The sequence below is a fragment of the Echeneis naucrates genome, chromosome 15 (assembly GCF_900963305.1).
Source record: "Echeneis naucrates chromosome 15, fEcheNa1.1, whole genome shotgun sequence".
NCBI lineage: Eukaryota > Metazoa > Chordata > Actinopteri > Carangiformes > Echeneidae > Echeneis > Echeneis naucrates.
Window position 1 is genome coordinate 22,913,774 of NC_042525.1, and position 17,605 is coordinate 22,931,378.

At 39.4% G+C, this 17,605-nt stretch overlaps 1 protein-coding gene across 3 annotated transcripts in view; it reads left to right on the plus strand.

The window, feature by feature from the left end:
* Positions 1-17,481, plus strand: part of psda (pleckstrin and Sec7 domain containing a) — a 35,468-nt gene extending 17,987 nt beyond the window's left edge. For all 3 annotated transcript variants that reach the window (XM_029521615.1, XM_029521616.1, XM_029521617.1), the window contains 10 exons: positions 144-256; positions 518-576; positions 2,016-2,105; positions 7,922-7,965; positions 8,357-8,547; positions 8,698-8,768; positions 9,705-9,862; positions 11,123-11,267; positions 11,368-11,511; positions 12,839-17,481. In XM_029521615.1, the coding sequence (XP_029377475.1) occupies positions 144-256; positions 518-576; positions 2,016-2,105; positions 7,922-7,965; positions 8,357-8,547; positions 8,698-8,768; positions 9,705-9,862; positions 11,123-11,267; positions 11,368-11,511; positions 12,839-13,159 (1,336 nt within the window). In that variant the 3' untranslated portion in view covers positions 13,160-17,481. The remainder of the gene's footprint in view (positions 1-143; positions 257-517; positions 577-2,015; positions 2,106-7,921; positions 7,966-8,356; positions 8,548-8,697; positions 8,769-9,704; positions 9,863-11,122; positions 11,268-11,367; positions 11,512-12,838) is intronic.
* The last annotated feature ends 124 nt before the right edge of the window (positions 17,482-17,605 follow it).

Below are 17,605 nucleotides of genomic sequence, written 5' to 3' on the forward strand. Positions count from 1 at the left end.
ACCTCCACAGAACGCTCATTTCCAGCTGCTGAATAACTCTCACTTAACACTGGTGACCAGCTGACAACCTGATTAAAACAGAATAATTAAAAGGCTCCTCTGTGTTGCTAATAGGGCTCATAAATTAAATTCTGTCTTTTCAGGATCTTTCTTAGACAGTTTGCGCTGATGGGCGAAACTCAGGAGAGAGAGAGAGTCCTTGCTCATTTCTCCAAGAGATATAGACAGAGCAACCCTGAGAGTCTGAATACTGAAGGTACCTGTTGGCCTGCCTATTTAGTTGTACTCATGTTATGGTTGGCTGTCTGTCTTTCTCTTTAACCAGACAGATTTGTCTGTCTGTGTGTCTTTCTACCTGTTTAGGGACAGACAGACTGTCAGACAGAATGAAATGTCTGTCTGTTTACTTGCATCACTGTCTGTCTGTCTCTATTATGTAATGTGTTGTGAGGCTTTTTTTTCCTCTGTCTTTTGCTTGTTCGCTCACCTGTCTGTCTCTTACCTGTGTCCCTCTCAGACAGCATCCACACACTGACCTGCGCTGTCATGCTGTTGAACACAGACCTTCATGGAAATGTGAGTCTGATGTTTTATTTTACAAAACAGTTACTTACCTGACACATACTGAGTCAGATGAGGAGGGGGAGAAGTTTCACGTTAAATAGGAATGGTGCAGCAGTTGTCAGACAAACTATGCTGTATTGAGAGTTGGGGTGGGGGAGGGGTGGCTGGAAGCCGGAGATCTGGGCCTTTTCATTGTTGGACCAAAGCATAGAGACATACAAAGACAAACAATCACTCACACTCATACACTCAACCTAAACATGTACAGTACAGGCCAAAAGTTTGGACACACCTTCTCATTCAAATGAATAGGATAGTGTGCCCAAACTTTTGGCCTGCACTGACTCTTTGGACTCTCTCTGGAGAACCCAGCCAAAACCCAGGGAGGGGAGAACATGCAAACTCCACACAGATAGGCCCCAGGCCCAGGAATTTTCACTGACTGGCTGTTTCTTCTTTGATCAATACTGTCAGAAGGAGAGAACTCAACAATAAGCTTCTTACATTTACACTATTATCAACACCCACTTATAATTACAGCCTAGGTGAGTCTATCACATGGCGTCAGATTACATGGTTGCTCCTGATGTGTAACTTGATATGTAGAACTGGTCGTAGGCTTTAGTATGAAGAGCTGTTTCCAGTGACTTATATCTTGCTGTCACTCTCTCTCTGCAATGTCAAATGTTAAGTGTTTCCTCTGCCTCCTTTCCTAATGATGATATTCCCATTAAAAGTAGTTTATTTGCTGTAATTGAGACAATGCACAGTGTATTTAATGTTGGATTGCTACTTAAATGCTAAATTAAAACGCTGAAGACTGCAAACATCCCACAGATAGAATCTGTTTGTACTACAAAATGACAATGCAGTAACAAAGCTGGCCAGGAGTAGAAATATCAGTCAGTCAGTTATGGTGAACAACATAATGCCAAATGTCAGATACTACTAAAGTCTTAGTAGTACTAGTAATTAGTAATTGTAAAAACTATTTGGCCATTCCCCACTTTGGACAATGGAGAGTTTTCAAGCCCCTTAACCCTAACGCCAACAAAATGATGCTCATAAAATACAGCAAACTTAAAATTTTCTAAGTTATTGCAGTAACATCATGTTGATTGCCAACTGTTGTGGTGCATGTCACAAATTAAGCCATTTTGTGATGTTATAGCCTACACACAAAAAACATAATTGTCCATCCATCCATCCATCTTTGTCCGCTTATCCGAGGTCGGGTTGCGGGGGTAGCAACTTCAGCAGGGATCCCAGACTTTCCTTTCCCCGGCCACATCAACCAACTCTGACCAACTGGGAGATCCCAAGGCATTCCCAGGCCAGAGTGGAGATATAATTTCTCCACCTGGTCCTCGGTCTGCCCTGGGGCCTCCTCCTAGTATTAACTATAATTTGGATCAATAATTCAACAAGTGTGTGGGTGTTGATGTGTGCAGAACGTGGGGAAGAGGATGTCCTGCAGTCAGTTCATCTCCAACTTGGAAGGTCTTAATGATGGAAAAGACTTCCCTAAAGATCTACTGAAGGTAGGTTATACACACACACACACAGAAAGGAATTTCAATATGAGTTAGGCTAAAATGTTGTCACCTTCCAAAAGTCCCTCTGTCAGGAAAACATTTGGTCCTCACTATGTTGCATTCACAAGTACTCGCATACACATGGGATCTTTGGCTCATGATTTTCAAACCAGGAAAAAAAAAAAAAGAGAAATGGATTTTCATGTGTGTCTGTGTATGCTGCGCTCATCTAAGGCTCTTGTTCTCCCACTCTTTTTTTCCATCTCAGCCTCCTAGCAAACTACATGAATCTGCGTCACCTATTCACCTCCATCATCATCATCATCTCTCTTCTCTGTGAAGTGTGTGCGTGTGTGTGTGGCCTTCAGCTTCTCTGGTTTAATGATTGATGTTGATTAGTGAATGTGTGGGTTGCAGCACTGACTCTGACTGACTGAGAGGAAGAACAAAATTGTGTTTCCAGAGTATTTATAACTGAAATATGAATTATTATGTTAAGAGAGAAAGCGAACTCTACAACAGAGTCATGGTCTTGTTCCAAGAAATTCTTCTTTTACCTGATTGGCATGATATTTCACTCACTTGAGGTTCTATCGCAAAATACTACAAACCTTTCCCTTTTTTAAAGGTCTGTATCTGTTAAATCACTTAATTAAGCATCACAAGTTGCCCAGTGTTTAAAAAAGCAAGCAATTACATCTGCTCTATTTATTTCTCCACAATTTGGTTCAATTTGCTGTCAATTTATAATATGAACTATCAACTTATCAACTTAGCTCATTTCATAATGATGACACGTACAGTTTTTTTTTTTTTTTTTTAAAGAATTGCAGTCAATGGAGTCCCAACCACTCTCATAATATAGACTCATTGAAAAATAGCTATCCAATTTAAAAGAATGTATTTTACAGAATACTCAAATATAAATGATTTATTACACTAAATTAATTAATATAATTTAAATATGTGAAGTCACATTCTATATAGAGATTAGATCCAGCTGATAGAGAATAGTGTATATATACAATTACAGAATATTGAATAAAAATGGAAATGTAAAAATATACTATTCTCGTGCACATACATGATTGTAAATGTGTGAAAAACGTGAAATCAGTACAAATATAAATAACATACATTTGAATAAAAATATAACATTTTTAAAAAATCCATAGTATTACATTTAATACTAAAAAATTAAAGAGATTTAGTTGATTGATAAAATGCTATAGTAAAAAGTATTACAAATATATTTTCTCATCCTTGAAAATAAGTACAGTGTGCATATACACACAGATGTAATCTATCAATTTCCCGGCGAATAAGCAAGTCTGTGACAGTCGGATGATGATGACTGAGACTGGTGTTCTGACTACTTTCAGTTGATAGTTTCTTCTCTGCTGATCCGACATGCTGTTGCATTAACATTCAGTTCTGTGAATCTTTTAAGATTGACAGCTCCAAGGAGAGCAGTGGGTGGGCTGAAGCGTACATCTGTGTATTCTGATTGGATGCTGCAGTTTAGAGAAAATGCGTACTGGGAGAGGGAATAATGACAGAGCAAGGAGAGAGAAGAGGGAAGACAGCCCGCAACACTTCTGAGTCTCAGTGGAGAGAGGAGGGGTGACAGAAGTATTCTCCTGCAGGAGGAAGATGACTGCAGGCAAAGGAGGCAAAGGGCTGAAGTTGTAGGACGGAAAGATCAATGTTCCATAAGGAGGAAAAAGGGATTCTCTCTCTTTGTGTTCTTGTGCAACAGGAGAAGCTTGTCATTTTCTTTCTCCGTATCTTTCATCTCCACCTCCATCTCTTCCTCACTCCGTCCATCTGCAGTCAAGACCAGACGAAGCTGACGTCAGTTTCGGGGTGGTCTTTCTTTCTCTCTCTCTCTGTCTGCATGTGTGGGTGTGCTCACCCACCCCTGCCTCTCTGTTTTTCTCTTCCCATCCTTTTTTTTTTTGTTCTCTGCGTGTTTTTGGACGTGAGAGTGAGCTGCTGATGCTGCTGATCCCTTTCCTCCGTCATGCAGCTTTATTTGCAGTCTAGGGATTCTCCACCACCACCAGCACTGCTGCACCAGGACATTAAACAACAAGCCAATTGAGTGAGGGAGGAGACCAAGAAGAAGATCAGTTTGTGGTTTGGATATTTTTTCCACTGAGTGTTAATGTTAATTTTCTGCAGGAGTGAGATGATTTTTTATGCATCACTGGCTCTAAATCGTCAATGGATTAGACAGACACAGACATAGTTCACCGTGTGCGTTTCTTTAATGTGGCACTTTCACTTGTTTAATGAGACATGAGCATGAGATGGATACACTCCACTTTGACATCAAAACAAATTATTTTATAATTTTAAATATTTTATTCTAATAAAAAATCTGAATTTTAAAGCTCAGACAATTGACGTTTTCAGTGGAGCTGATCAATGATTAGTGGAGCATACAATGAATTCACAGTGAAAAATATTGATTTCATGATTTTTCTTACGTGGATCTTAATTTTTTAATATGACAAAAAATTTGAAGTTATTTTTATTTGTTGCTATTGCAGCTATATGCAGCTGTAATTCATAACCACATAATTTATTATTTGTATAAACATATAAAAATTTGCAGCCGTTTAAGAGTATCTGGATATATATACATAAATATAATTGTTTTTCAACATTGAAAAAACTAAATTAAGGGCAATATAAAGTATTTTTCTCTTAAAAAAAAAAAAAAAATAAAAAAAAAAAAAAAATATATATATATATATATATATATATATATATATATATATTCCCACATAAAATTGTTCCAAAACTTGCAATTTTGAGTTCACCTTAAAGCCACATTTGATTTATTCAGTGTCATTACGCTGAGTCAGCTTTAGATAGAAATTGTTTACCTGTAAAGATGTTTAATTTATATTTTTTAATATAGCTCAAGGTCATTGATCAGTGATAATTGAACGAAGGAATAATGTGTAGATGTGTGAAGATAACAAATAGGAAACAGAATTTCTGTCATCATGCAAAGGGTGTTAATTTTGAGGGTTATATGAGAGATCTTGCAGCAGATTGAGTCTGGTCTTAGCCCTCACTGTCTGTCAGCGTTGATGTTTGTTGGCAGTGTCTTTCCATTTTTGTCATTTTGCCTCCAAACACCTGAGTCAGCTTCCTTATGTCAGCCAGCTGGATTAGAAACTGGAAAAAACATTGCTCTGTTTTTTTTTTTTTTTTTGAATAGATGAATAGAGCTGGAACCATAATGCAGCAGTCTGAGCTCCACTGGGGCCACAATCAATCCAGAGTCAGTTAGTCTGCTCATCACCAGCATCATTAAGCTCCTTTTTCTATTTCAAGCATCTTTGTCTCCTCAGCTGGTTCCTCGTTCAATGGGCTTCATGATTTCAGTTTACTGAAAACATCACAGTTCTCTTTTGAAAACTCCTTCAAACGTGAATCAGAGTCAAAAAGTACATTCTCTCAAAGTGGAATCAGATGTGGAGTTAACATTAACTGTTAGATTTTTGAAGCTTGTGAATATTTTGAACCTCAAATTGTTCAGTTCAGGTGGAATTAATATGAGAAGTGGTCTGAAGCCTTTTTTTATAAATAATTTAATTAAAAAAATAAGACTGTGGACAAAAACCTTTTAATTTTCTTCCAGTTTGGATCACCGTCCAATTCTTTGTTTTGTTGACTTTCTCTGGATTGCACTTTTTACCATAAAGACCCTTTGAAGTCCAGTCAGACTTTTCTTAACCAGACATAAACACAAAATAAATCATCCTCCTGCGGACATATCACAATGATCGGCGTCAACAGTATACACTCAACGGGCCGCATGCGGTCTCGGTCACTTTGCTCAGTCCGCAGCAGACGGGACTCAAGGGACACCGATCCATTCAGGTATCCCAGAACCCCCCGTTCCCGCTCCCTCAAACCACTGGCCTTTCCAGACCTACTGGGAAAAACCCAGGATGGACAACAGCACCTGCAGAGCCGCAAGAAGAAGGTAGAGCTGAGTAAAACCTTGAAATACAGTTTTAGATTCAAAGTGATTTCGTATTTGTATTAATTTTTATTTACATTTTACCAATCCAACAGGGGAGGCAACAACAACACATAGTGGGATATAGAGAGAAAAACACAAAAAGGGGTTTGTCTCCCACCTAACAGATCTTTTCCCATCACTTGTGGAGTACCTCAAGGCTCAATTCAAGGGCCCATTTCAGCCCATAAATGCTGTCTTGAGGTTACACTACAAAAATGGAACAATAATAATAATAATGATGCTTTGCAGATGAAACTGAACTTGCTCTCCCATCAACTTCCTGTGTTCTTGTGAATGAACTTGCCCATGTAACAAGAAATTTTGCAACAGAGCTATGGACCACTGTTATGGATGAGGGAGTTTGGTATGTGAAATTAAGCACAGGACACATGCTTGCTTAGGCCCTCCTTGGCCTGGAGTTGTGACCCTTTTGGAAAATTGGAACTCTTGTTGGGAAGATGAGCTAAAATCAATTACAAAGATTTGAGACCTTGCATTTAGGGGAGCCATCAACAATCACATAGATGGGAAAACCTAAAACTGCCAGCTGAAGTCTTTGACAGGTGGTTCAGTAGGATTCAGTAGAGATCTCATGGAAAGCCGTTCTCAGGGTTAACAGTTAACTGGAGTTAGCTGCTAGCATCTGGCTACTCAGTTCATTAGGATGACTGGTTTGTCACGAAGAAGAAAAAAAAGTGTCATGCCTGCAAAACTGAAAGTGATATCTGAAGCCATAATGTCTATTCTTTGTCATTCCTGTGGAAGAGTTTTCTTCCTGTTAACCATTTTCTGTATTACTTTTAATCACCATCTATTAAGACCACTTTCAGATATTACTCAATAAGAATCCACCACTAAAGGGGGTCTGTTTCCCTTTGAATAGGTTGACTAATGTTGCCTGTTGCCTAATTTGCTGTTGTTCATTTCAGTAAATCATAATTTTCTCATGTTTTCGTTACTAGATAATTGAAAAAATATCTACATATTTTTAAAAGGGGTCAGGTAAAAACTACTTTGATGTGAAAATGTTCAAAGTGAACAGTGAGTTTCATTGACTGAGATAAAAAAAAAAATGCCAAAAGAAATCTAAAGTTATTTATTAGGTAATTTCACTTGACCCTTCAAAACAAAACGAAGACTGATATTAATATGGCAGTGTTGAGTCCCCTTTTCTCCTTGGGTGAAAAGGGGAAGCGTAATTGTGAGTAATGTTTAAGTGAAAGTCAAGGTCCAAATCATATGCACACAAACACAGAGTACAGTATGCTGTTAGGGTGGACAAACTGCCTGACCTTGGGCCAGAAATGGACAGGCAGCAGGGCCCAACATGAGCAAATAATCAAAATCAGCAACTAATGTCTTCTAAATATTCAGGAGAAAAAAGGTCTCAAAGTCTTCAAAGTCTGATGTGGATTAAGTTTATTCAAAATCCAGCAAGTATCTGAACACACTCCTACAGACACGCACGCACTGACTAACGTCTCTTAAAACACCTGCTTATGTATCCCTGAGGCCCCTCCTGTCTTCACCCAAGGTCCCCTCTTTTAAAATTCCAGATTGAGCTGGTTCGCCATCATTATATTTGTGCTTACCAAATCATCAGCAGACTGCTGCAACTGTTGGTTGTAACCTCTTTGAATCTGCCAGTGTATGTTTCCAGTGTGACGATATAGCGTAGTACTTGTGCTTTAAAATGCAATACAATGTTTAACACGCCATCTAAATCAAAAGTTTTCCACAATGATGCCTGACTTTGTGTTGTTTTGTGTCTCTGCAGACTCTCTACAGCTCCATCAAGAACGAGAAGTTGCAGTGGACCATGTAAGTTTCTTTTCCATCTTGAACCATCAATTTGCTTCTACTGGTTTAACACAAACATCTTAAGTGTCTGGTGTGTGTGTGCCTGCTGCTGCTTCCCCAACTCCTGTATTTAAGTCTCTGTTGCCATGGTAACCATTCCCTGCCTTTTTCCTCTTTGTAATTATAGGTCAACATCCCAATGCCCATGCTTGACTGTGGACACACCCACCCACACACACACACACACACACACACACACACACTCATATGCCCTTAACATTTCTCCTCCCTCGTGTTCAGCCTCTTTATTTCAACCACTCTCTGTTTTGTCTCTGTTGGTTAACTATCTGAGGACTACAATGATGATATTTTCTTTAATCTTCTGACGCTTTTTGTTTTCTATGTCCTGAAGTGATGAGGAGGAGTTCAGGAAGTCGATGTCAGAGCTGGCTGAAATCCGAACAGACTCAGCCTCCAATACCATGAAACGACTGGGGAGTGGCGGAAATCTGCTGTTGGGTGTCGCCCAGCAGGTTGACGGTGAGCTCTACAAGAGCGGCTTCCTGGTCCGCAAAGTCCATGCAGACCCTGATGGAAAGAGGAGTACGTCATAACAAATTCTACTCTTCTTTGTTTCTTTATATATTCAATTTTGGTGACTTGTTGTTTCATTCACTTGTTTTGTGAATGTTTTTCTTTTTTTAATTTTGTTTGTTGTTATGCATAATATTCCACAATGCCCTGTTTTTCCAGCACCACGTGGGAAGAGGGGGTGGAAGTCTTTCTATGCCATTTTGAAGGGTCTGGTGCTCTACCTGCAGAAGGTAAACTACATTTTCCCAGAAACTCTTGTTTTATACGTGTATCCACTTTCACATAGAGTCCCATTAAGGAGACGCCTTATTATGTTGTCTTCACAGATTGCAAGGTGTGAAGTTAGACACTATGGTAGCACTCGGAAATCAGGCATGTGACAAATAACAGTACAGCGCTTCTCCTTTTTACACAGACATTGATCTGGCATTCTTCTATACAGAATGAGGAGATAGAATAAAGGCACAAAATTTTTTAACATGCTGTAAATGAGGGCAAATTTATTTAAACTGTGGGTGTCCAAAAGCAGAACTACTGCACACCACACACGCTCATCTGATTTGATTGATACACTAATGAGATCAGTCCAATCTGACACTGCTTCAACAGCAACATTCACTGAGAGAGATACCCAAAAAGGTTGACTTCATTTTCAGCTTGACCTTGGGAGTCTAACTGATCAGGTGTTCAATTGACTGATTCAGTTTAGTGCCTGAAACTGGTTCATGTTATGACAAATAAACAAACCAAATCTCCATTAAATGTTTGGAGACATCTTTGATGTTAAAATGTTTTTTTTTGCTCAGCTAATCAAATGAAGATGTTCTTTCCCAGCCTGGTTTAAATTTGATGATGTGTCAGTTATAATTACTGTGGATTTACTTCAGACCATGTATAATAATAGGAACCTTGATCATCTGGTATATTAGAAAGTTCTTTTGGTGTAAAAATATTATAACAAAATTTGTCATGTGTTCTGTATAAAAAAAAAGAAAGACAAAAACAAAGTTGTTCTGGGAAAGACAAACCTGAAACTAGTCTGCTCACAGAGGTGGAGTGATATGACCACCACATCTGAGCCATGTGACCTGAAAATGACCCTTGGCTCTGCAGTTGCAAAAACAACTTTAAAGTTAATTTCATGCTGCTCTTTGATTGGGTAACAGGATGAATACCGCACAGATCGAGAGCTGACAGAGGAAGACGTGAAGAATGCTGTGTCTATCCATCACTCTCTGGCCATGAGAGCAGCTGATTACAGCAAGAGACCCAACGTCTTCTACCTGAGGACGGCTGATTGGAGAGTCTTTTTGTTCCAGGCTCCGTAAGCACACACAGATACCTAACCCCTTAGCTCAGACCTCAACTCTGTTTGATTGTTTTTTCAGAGAGTTTCTGTGTAGATCTCTGGAGAGATAGGAGTCCAGATAAGTGAAGGTGTCAAGTCAAAGGTAGGGTACATAGTGATGAACAGCTCAGTCCATTTGAGGCAGGATTCATCAATTCTTGATCTGACCCAACACGAGCTGACAAGTGAAAATGGACATGCATTTATGCATTCCCTTGGCCCACAGTCGGGCCAAGGGCCCTGGCTCCCCATGCCCACCATCCTGTGTGCAGGAGTGCATGAGGTATCAAGCACAGAGATCCACCACAGCCATGTGGCACGCTGCAATCCCCAGTGTTCAGGTGGGTGCTGGGGGAGACCACGGAACTGCCCAAGGCAGGAAAGCCCCACGCCCCACAACACCCCCCATCCACAACCTGAACTGCATCTCTGGAGCTACAGGGCACCGCGGGCAGGACGCAAGAGCACAGCCCCAAATGGTGGTTGTGGTGGGGGGGGGAGAAGTAGAGGAACACCCTGAAGGATGATCAAGGTCCTGTGGTCTGGGATCTGCTGTAGAGACCCTGGATGTGCCATAAACAGGAGTTGTCATCTTAGCAGAGAGAGTAATATTGTTGTGCAGGGAAGGTACATGTATGTGCAGAGATGGTATATGCTAGTAGGCAAGGTCAAGATCCAAGTGTTTTTGTTTTTGTTTTTTTTGTAAAGAGAGCCAATTGTTTTTTTTGTTTTTTTTCGAGTAGAAGATATTTTCTCCAATGATGTATATTGAGCAAGAAGGTTCAGCCACTGGGTGATGTTAAGAGACTGTTTATCTTCCCAGTTAACTAGGCTTGTTTTCTTGGCGATGGCTAGAGCCACAAGAACAGATTGGGATAGATGGTTAGGTAAGTTGGTTGTTGTTAGGTCATCAATAAGGCAAAAGTTAGGAGTTAATGGAATTCTGCAGTCCAAAATGGAGGAGAGGTTCTGTGACAGGAAAACAGAGGCAGAGAGTGTGGAAAAAGGTGTCAGACATGTTGTGAGCGCATTGTGAGCATATATCAGAGTGAGAGAAACCCATTCTATCCATCGTTCCATCGAATTATGGGTGATCTGTGAATTACTGAACTGGATCAGCTGTAAATTAAATTTTTTGCCATTTTAAATGGAAGATCAGTCTTGGATAATGTGCAGCTGTATATCTCTCTGAACAATACTTCAGTCAGATTGAGTGTGTTACCTGTTTACCTGCAGGAATGCTGAGCAGATGCAGTCTTGGATCACTCGCATCAATGTGGTGTCGGCCATGTTCTCAGCTCCTCCGTTTCCAGCAGCAATTGGATCTCAAAAGAGATTCAGTCGTCCTTTGCTGCCTGGGTCCAACACCAAACTATCCCAGGTACAGGTTCGGAGCCATCTATGTTCATCCATTTGGCCCTGTAAACCTGGGTTGTGGCCAGGGGAACGCCTCTCATCTTGCTCTGGCTCTGTCTTGACAGGAAGAACAGGTCAAGTCGCATGAGAACCGGTTCAGGGCAGTGTGTTCCGAGTTGGCCGATCTCATGGCCTCAACCCCAGACCGAAAGGTTAAAGGTCGTGAGTTGGAGGAGCAGAAACTCAGACGGGAATACCTGGAGTTTGAGGTGAGGGTGATTTAAACTTTAATAAAATATTCACATATTTACAGATTGAAAAGAGAAAACTGTAAACACCTCAGCAGGGAAACACACAAGTTGCCTATTGTGTCACAGATTTCATTTCATTTGATGAGTCATTTTGTCCATTGATGGTGATTAATGATTTGACTATTAACTGGTGAAATTAGCTCAATGAGTTTATTTCATAGTGGAAACATCACATATACACAACTTCACTAACCGGCTCTGTGTATACTCCCACAGAATTTGTAATGATATATTAACAAATCTACGCCATGAGTAACACCAGGTGGTCTATGGAGCACTCTTTGAGAAGCTGTTCTATAATAATGGAATTAGTGGTGAATTCACCTTGTGAGTGTGCAGCCATTACTCACCTTCAAAGTACTGCTTCTTTTTAAAGAGTTTTTAAAGAATTAACTATCATTTGTTTCCTGACTGAAGCTCATTTGTGCTGTTAGAACCAAAATGTGACCGTGATTTCCAAAGTGGGGAATCCCTTCACATTTACATTTGCCTATTTATTAAAACACATAGAAATTAATATTTGTTTTTCTTCCCCTTCACATCTCATGTGCAGAACAAATCCAATTCAGAGAAATGAAAAATTCCTGAAATGTACTAAAAGTACATAAAGTTCCAAGTGGAACTGACCAAAACTGCTGAGCTCTCACTACTTTGCACTTTTAATCTGGATTTTAGCTACACCAATGCTTTTTCTTGATATTAAAAAGCTCACTTAATATAAGAACAGATATGGATCTATCATACGGTTTATATTCACTGGTTTTATTTTCAGAGCTGCAGTGAAAAATCCTGTGAGCGTAACTGCTGACAGACTGCAGTTCCTGCTGTCTCATTCTCATCAAAAACTGTCATTGAATCAATGTATCTGGTGTCAAACAGGCTGCAGAGACACAACCACACTATCAGGAACAGGCAGCTCACTTAAAGGGACATTCTGCCATTTTCGAGCTTAGTAGTCTTAGATTTTGGTTCTTTCATCAGTTTTTATACCTTACCCTAACAATTTCCATCAGTTACCTGCTGGTTTTTAATAGAGTCGTCGTATGTTGTGTCATAATGAAATGAAATGGTGGAAGTTTCTGTTGAGCACATTTTCACCAACAGTTTGTAGTAATGTGAATGATGTTTGTGTGCATAAATTTTATTCTAAATACACATTTTTTATATATATATATACACATATATATATATATATACACACACACACATATAGTGTTTCGACATATAAAACAGATCTCATGATTTTTGCATCACAACTATCTGCTGTTTCTGTTCTACGGTATAGAAAACCCGTTACGGTACGTATGCCATGCTGCTCAGAGCCAAGATGTCAAATGGAGACCAGGATCTGGTAGCTTTTGAATCTCGGTTGTTTGATGATGGTGGCCTGCAAAGGGCACACTCCAGCCCCACACTGCCCCAGGACACAGCCAATAAGGAGAAAACTCGTGGAGCAAAGATGTCAAAAAGCTTAAAGGTCACATCCTCTTCATCCTCGTCAACCACCAAGATGAGCGGCACCAGAGAGGGAAGCAAGAAGAAGAATGGGAACAACCAGCGGATGGAGCTGCAAAAACAAAGCAGCAGCCTGCATGAGACACCGTAAGGTGTTGAGCATCTGGTATACACAAAGAACAAAGCTGGAGATAGACATGAAGCATCAGCCTGACATACTCCTTTAAAACCTTTCTGTTAAATCTCAGTCAGATTATGATTAGTGGAGGGGATTTCCCTCCATAGCTGAGATGAGATGTCCAAGAAGGACCGGTGGAGGATGGCCAAACTGAGCGGTTTCACCACATGTCAAACGGTACAAGAAACACTAACAGGTTGGGTTTGAAAGGTGAATCTGAACATCATCACTCAGTTGTCACTTTATTTTTCCTCCAAACATCAATTTCAGCAGGTCAAACAGTCAGAAAAAGCTGGTGAGTTTCAGAATAAAAGCTTTATTTTCTGGTCAAACACTCCTTTCAGGGAATTTCTGGAAAGATATCAGTGTTCAGTTATTTGGTCTGCAGCAACAGTGGAGACCTGATCCATGACCCTCCTGGATCAGGTTCTATGCCTGTACTTTTATTTTTCTCACGGAACCATAAACCTGACCTCCTGCATCAGCATCACTCTTCTTCTCCTAGCAACCAAGGTGGGAGCAGTTTGCTATGCCAACAACATGTGGGAGACAGAGTGCTTGCAACTGTTGCTGCTGTAATCAAGCAAAAGGGGGAAAGATTGGAGGGAATGGGATGATGGGCGTAGACTCTGCAGTCAGACCTCCCCCAAACAAACAACAGACAAACGGTGTGTATGTGTACATGTATGTATGTATGTATGTATGTATGTATATGTATGTGTGTGTGTGTGTGTGTGTGTGTGTGTGCGCATGTTTCAAACAGAGTATTGCAAGCACACAGTAGAACTGCAGTGATGTGTACTTCAAGGAATGTAAATACAAACTTAACATGCTGGACGGAGGCTGATCAAAGTGTAACTGCAGTTTTTTTTTTAATTTATGTTGTTTTTTTCACTGAGTTCTGCTGGAAATTTACAGAATGTATGGAGGATCATTAGAGACCAAAAACTACTAAGATAAACCAGCTTATTCACTTAAACTTTCATCAATCTAGGTTAAACCAAGTACACCAAGATAAGTAGTGAAGACCTTGATGCTATACACAACCAGACACTGCAAAGAGGAAATGAAGGATAAAGGTGCAAGTAGAGTGAAATAAAAGTTTTGTAATTTTCATATATTTTCCTACAAGGCAGTTAAAAATGTCTTACTTTGATAGCATACGATTAATAATGCAAACCTTTTACCCTTTTTTGTGGTAAGGCTTTATTTTACATGTATTTACATAATATTTAGGTCTTTATAAAATAATACATTTGGAATTAACTGTGTAATGTGTTAGTTTTTTGATTTTTTTTGAGAGTTTTTTGACCTGGTACAATTTTAATGAATTATAATTCATTGCTAATGTAAGGTAGAGGGTCTTAATCTGTGTACAGCAGCTTGGCTCAATGTAACAATATATGAAAATCACATATACAGGAAGCCAATAAAAATGTATTCTTTGAGTTTAAACTGGGCATTTTATAGTTTGAACTTTAGTAGGGATAAGTTATGGATATAAAGTGACTTAAAAATATAGTTTTATATAAATTTAAAACAACTTGTCAGATATCAGTCCAAAGTCACCTCAATTTATTGTCAATTAAGCCTATTATTTTGGGACAAAATTTTCATTATAACCTAAACAAGAAATTCACTTTTCTGTGTTGCATAATCAAAATCAAAAATGATTTCTCACATCAAGGAAGCTGGAGTCAAAATTTCGGCATATCTAATGAGAAACTACAGAAAATACCTACCATTGGTTGAGTAGTTAATGGACAAATGCATTCAGCTGAATGTGAACCTGCAGACTGATTAAAGTTTAAATAAATGTTATGCTGGCTCAGTAGTTTTGTCACTAATGAACTTCCATATGTCTCTCTATGTGCTGGCAGCTGATAGGGGGATACAATGCTGGAAAATGAACTATGTTTGAATATGTCCACTTGCTTTTAACATTCCCCCTGATCAATTTTACCAAGATGAAACATATCAAGAGAAGTTGTGTAATGTGTAGTGATGATCCTGTCATTGTGTTTTAGTGGGTCAGAGGATGTGTGTGGTGACTTCAGGTCAACTTGACAGAGCTGGAGACTGACTAACTTTTGTCTCTTCGGGTTTCTGATTCCACGTTTTGTTTTGTTTTTTGAAGACAACAGTGACATTATAGTCTCCTGTTCGTCCTCATTGCTCAATGTTGCACTTCAACATGCACTCCAGTCTTGCTGCCGTCTTGGCGTCACATTGTGGTACCACAGGCTGACATGTTTCTGAGTTTGGACATTTCCAAACACAAAACCTACATAATGAAACAAACCAAACCCTGAAATCAAAATGCATTCCGATATCTGAGATTGTCTGAGTGGTGGGTAAAAACCTTTGAACCAAGGACAAGGATCTATATATATGCAATACTGGACCTCCATGTTAGGAATTGTCAGTGTCAGTAAATCTGATACATCCAATCAACTGTAACAGACAAGCACGTTCTGAATTTGATTATGAACACTAATAATGCTGAGGACTGAAGCAGCTCCATGTTTGCTGGACATTGATCAGACAACAAAGATCAACTTTTTATTGTCCAGTCTTCAGGAAGGTCCAGTTTTTATTATGAGTCAAGTTTCATTGAACACTTCGACTGAGTAAATTCTATCACGTAAAGGCCTCACCCTCTAAAACTTTAGTGATTTAAAAATAAAAGGCAAAAAGTGACAACCTTTTTTTCTGAAATAATCGTTTAAAAACACTGAAGGAAAATTATGTTTAGACCAGAACAATGACAAGAGAGAGAAGAAGAGTTGTGCTGAACTTCAGCCTGGAGTCACTGACTTTTGACTCCGTGTCAGTGAGTGCTAGCAGTGTACAGACAAAAATCTGTTGCTGGATCTTGAGAGAAAAAAATGACATTCCCCCTTCAGGGATCCTGCTCCCGATTGTCTGGTCAGGCAGGCAAAACACTAAACCCACCACAGAAGACTTTGTCAAGGTCTCAACAGACGGGGTACTGATCAGAGAAAGACTAAAAAGGTTTTTTTTTTTTTTTATTATGGTCAGAAGAAGGCTATCACATGCTCATCAATTTAAGGTCATATTAAGGAAAGTGTTTCCAACACCTACACCCTGATATTCACAGGATAGATGGATGTTTCATTTGCTCCACTGTATCTGACTTGAGATGAGTCAAACCTTTGTTCTAACCTTTTTTCACACAAGCTGACTCAATTCTCTGAGGCCATGAAGCTTCTAAGGGTTGTTCAGCTTTTCCACTGTTTGATTTTGTTGGAGCACAAAAGACACAAAGCTGAATCGCTGTCTCTCGGTTGTTGCTCGAGCATGTTGGTGCACATTTCCATAAATCTGAACCTTCTTTCATGCCTCTATCTCCTGAATGTGTCCAAGCTTTGGGAACAAAACCCATCACGATCATCCCTGATTGGGTGAAGACCCACTCAAGTTTTTCATTAACCTCTGCTCCATCTAGTTTGACTCAAGTTTTCTTTGCTGAATAAGTGACGATCACTGTGCTATTCCTCTGAGAATCCATAACTCTGTCACTACCTTTTAAATGGTAGCAGACCTATATGAAGATGATGAAGACCTCTCAGTTTTCTGACTGCACTTATAATTGTTTAGTTGAAGACCTGAAGAGCAGAGATTATGTCACCACATGGACATCCCAAAATCCGTCTCTTAGCCTCTACCTGCTAATTTTTAACATGAACATGCTGACACATTGAATCAATCCAGGAGCTGGTGCAGAGACAGCCGGGCCTGACTGCTGCCATTGTGGGTTATGACCCGCTGGGTCCTATTTACTACTCCAATAATCCAGTGACACTTGTGTATTTCTGGCAGATTTTTGCACTGTGCAATGTAAAGCAGCTCGGATGAGTTCATCTAAAAGTCATGGCTGCTTTCAGCTCTTCCTCTGCGTCCAACCATGTAAATAAATGTACAAGTTCACATTGAGAAGCCATATTGTAGTTGGGCTGAATGCCTAGCTTGCTTGCTGTGATTTAGGGCACTTTGGTTTACTTATTTTAGCGTAAGAACAGATATTGAATTGAGTCGTTTATTTATTACGTTCATCGCTGTTTCCTCATGAACAAGTTTCTGTGAACTTTTTTGGGCTTTCTTTCTTCATTTTTTTTTTTGGCTTTGCTGCGGCCTGAATGTTTGCTGCCTGCTCGCTAATTGATAGTTGTACATACTGTCCACATCCTGTGAAGTTTTGGTCATGGTGAAAGATTAACTTCATATTTGTATTGTTTTAAAGGGTTAGAGACAAAAATAAAAACTGTTAGGAAACAAAACCAAGTCTGAAAATCTTTTGTTCAATGACACAGAAGCTTCAACATTTATGTTTTGTTTTGTTTTTTTTTTTTTAATTTCATTTCCAGAGGCATGTGAGTACGCAGTATTAATAAAACA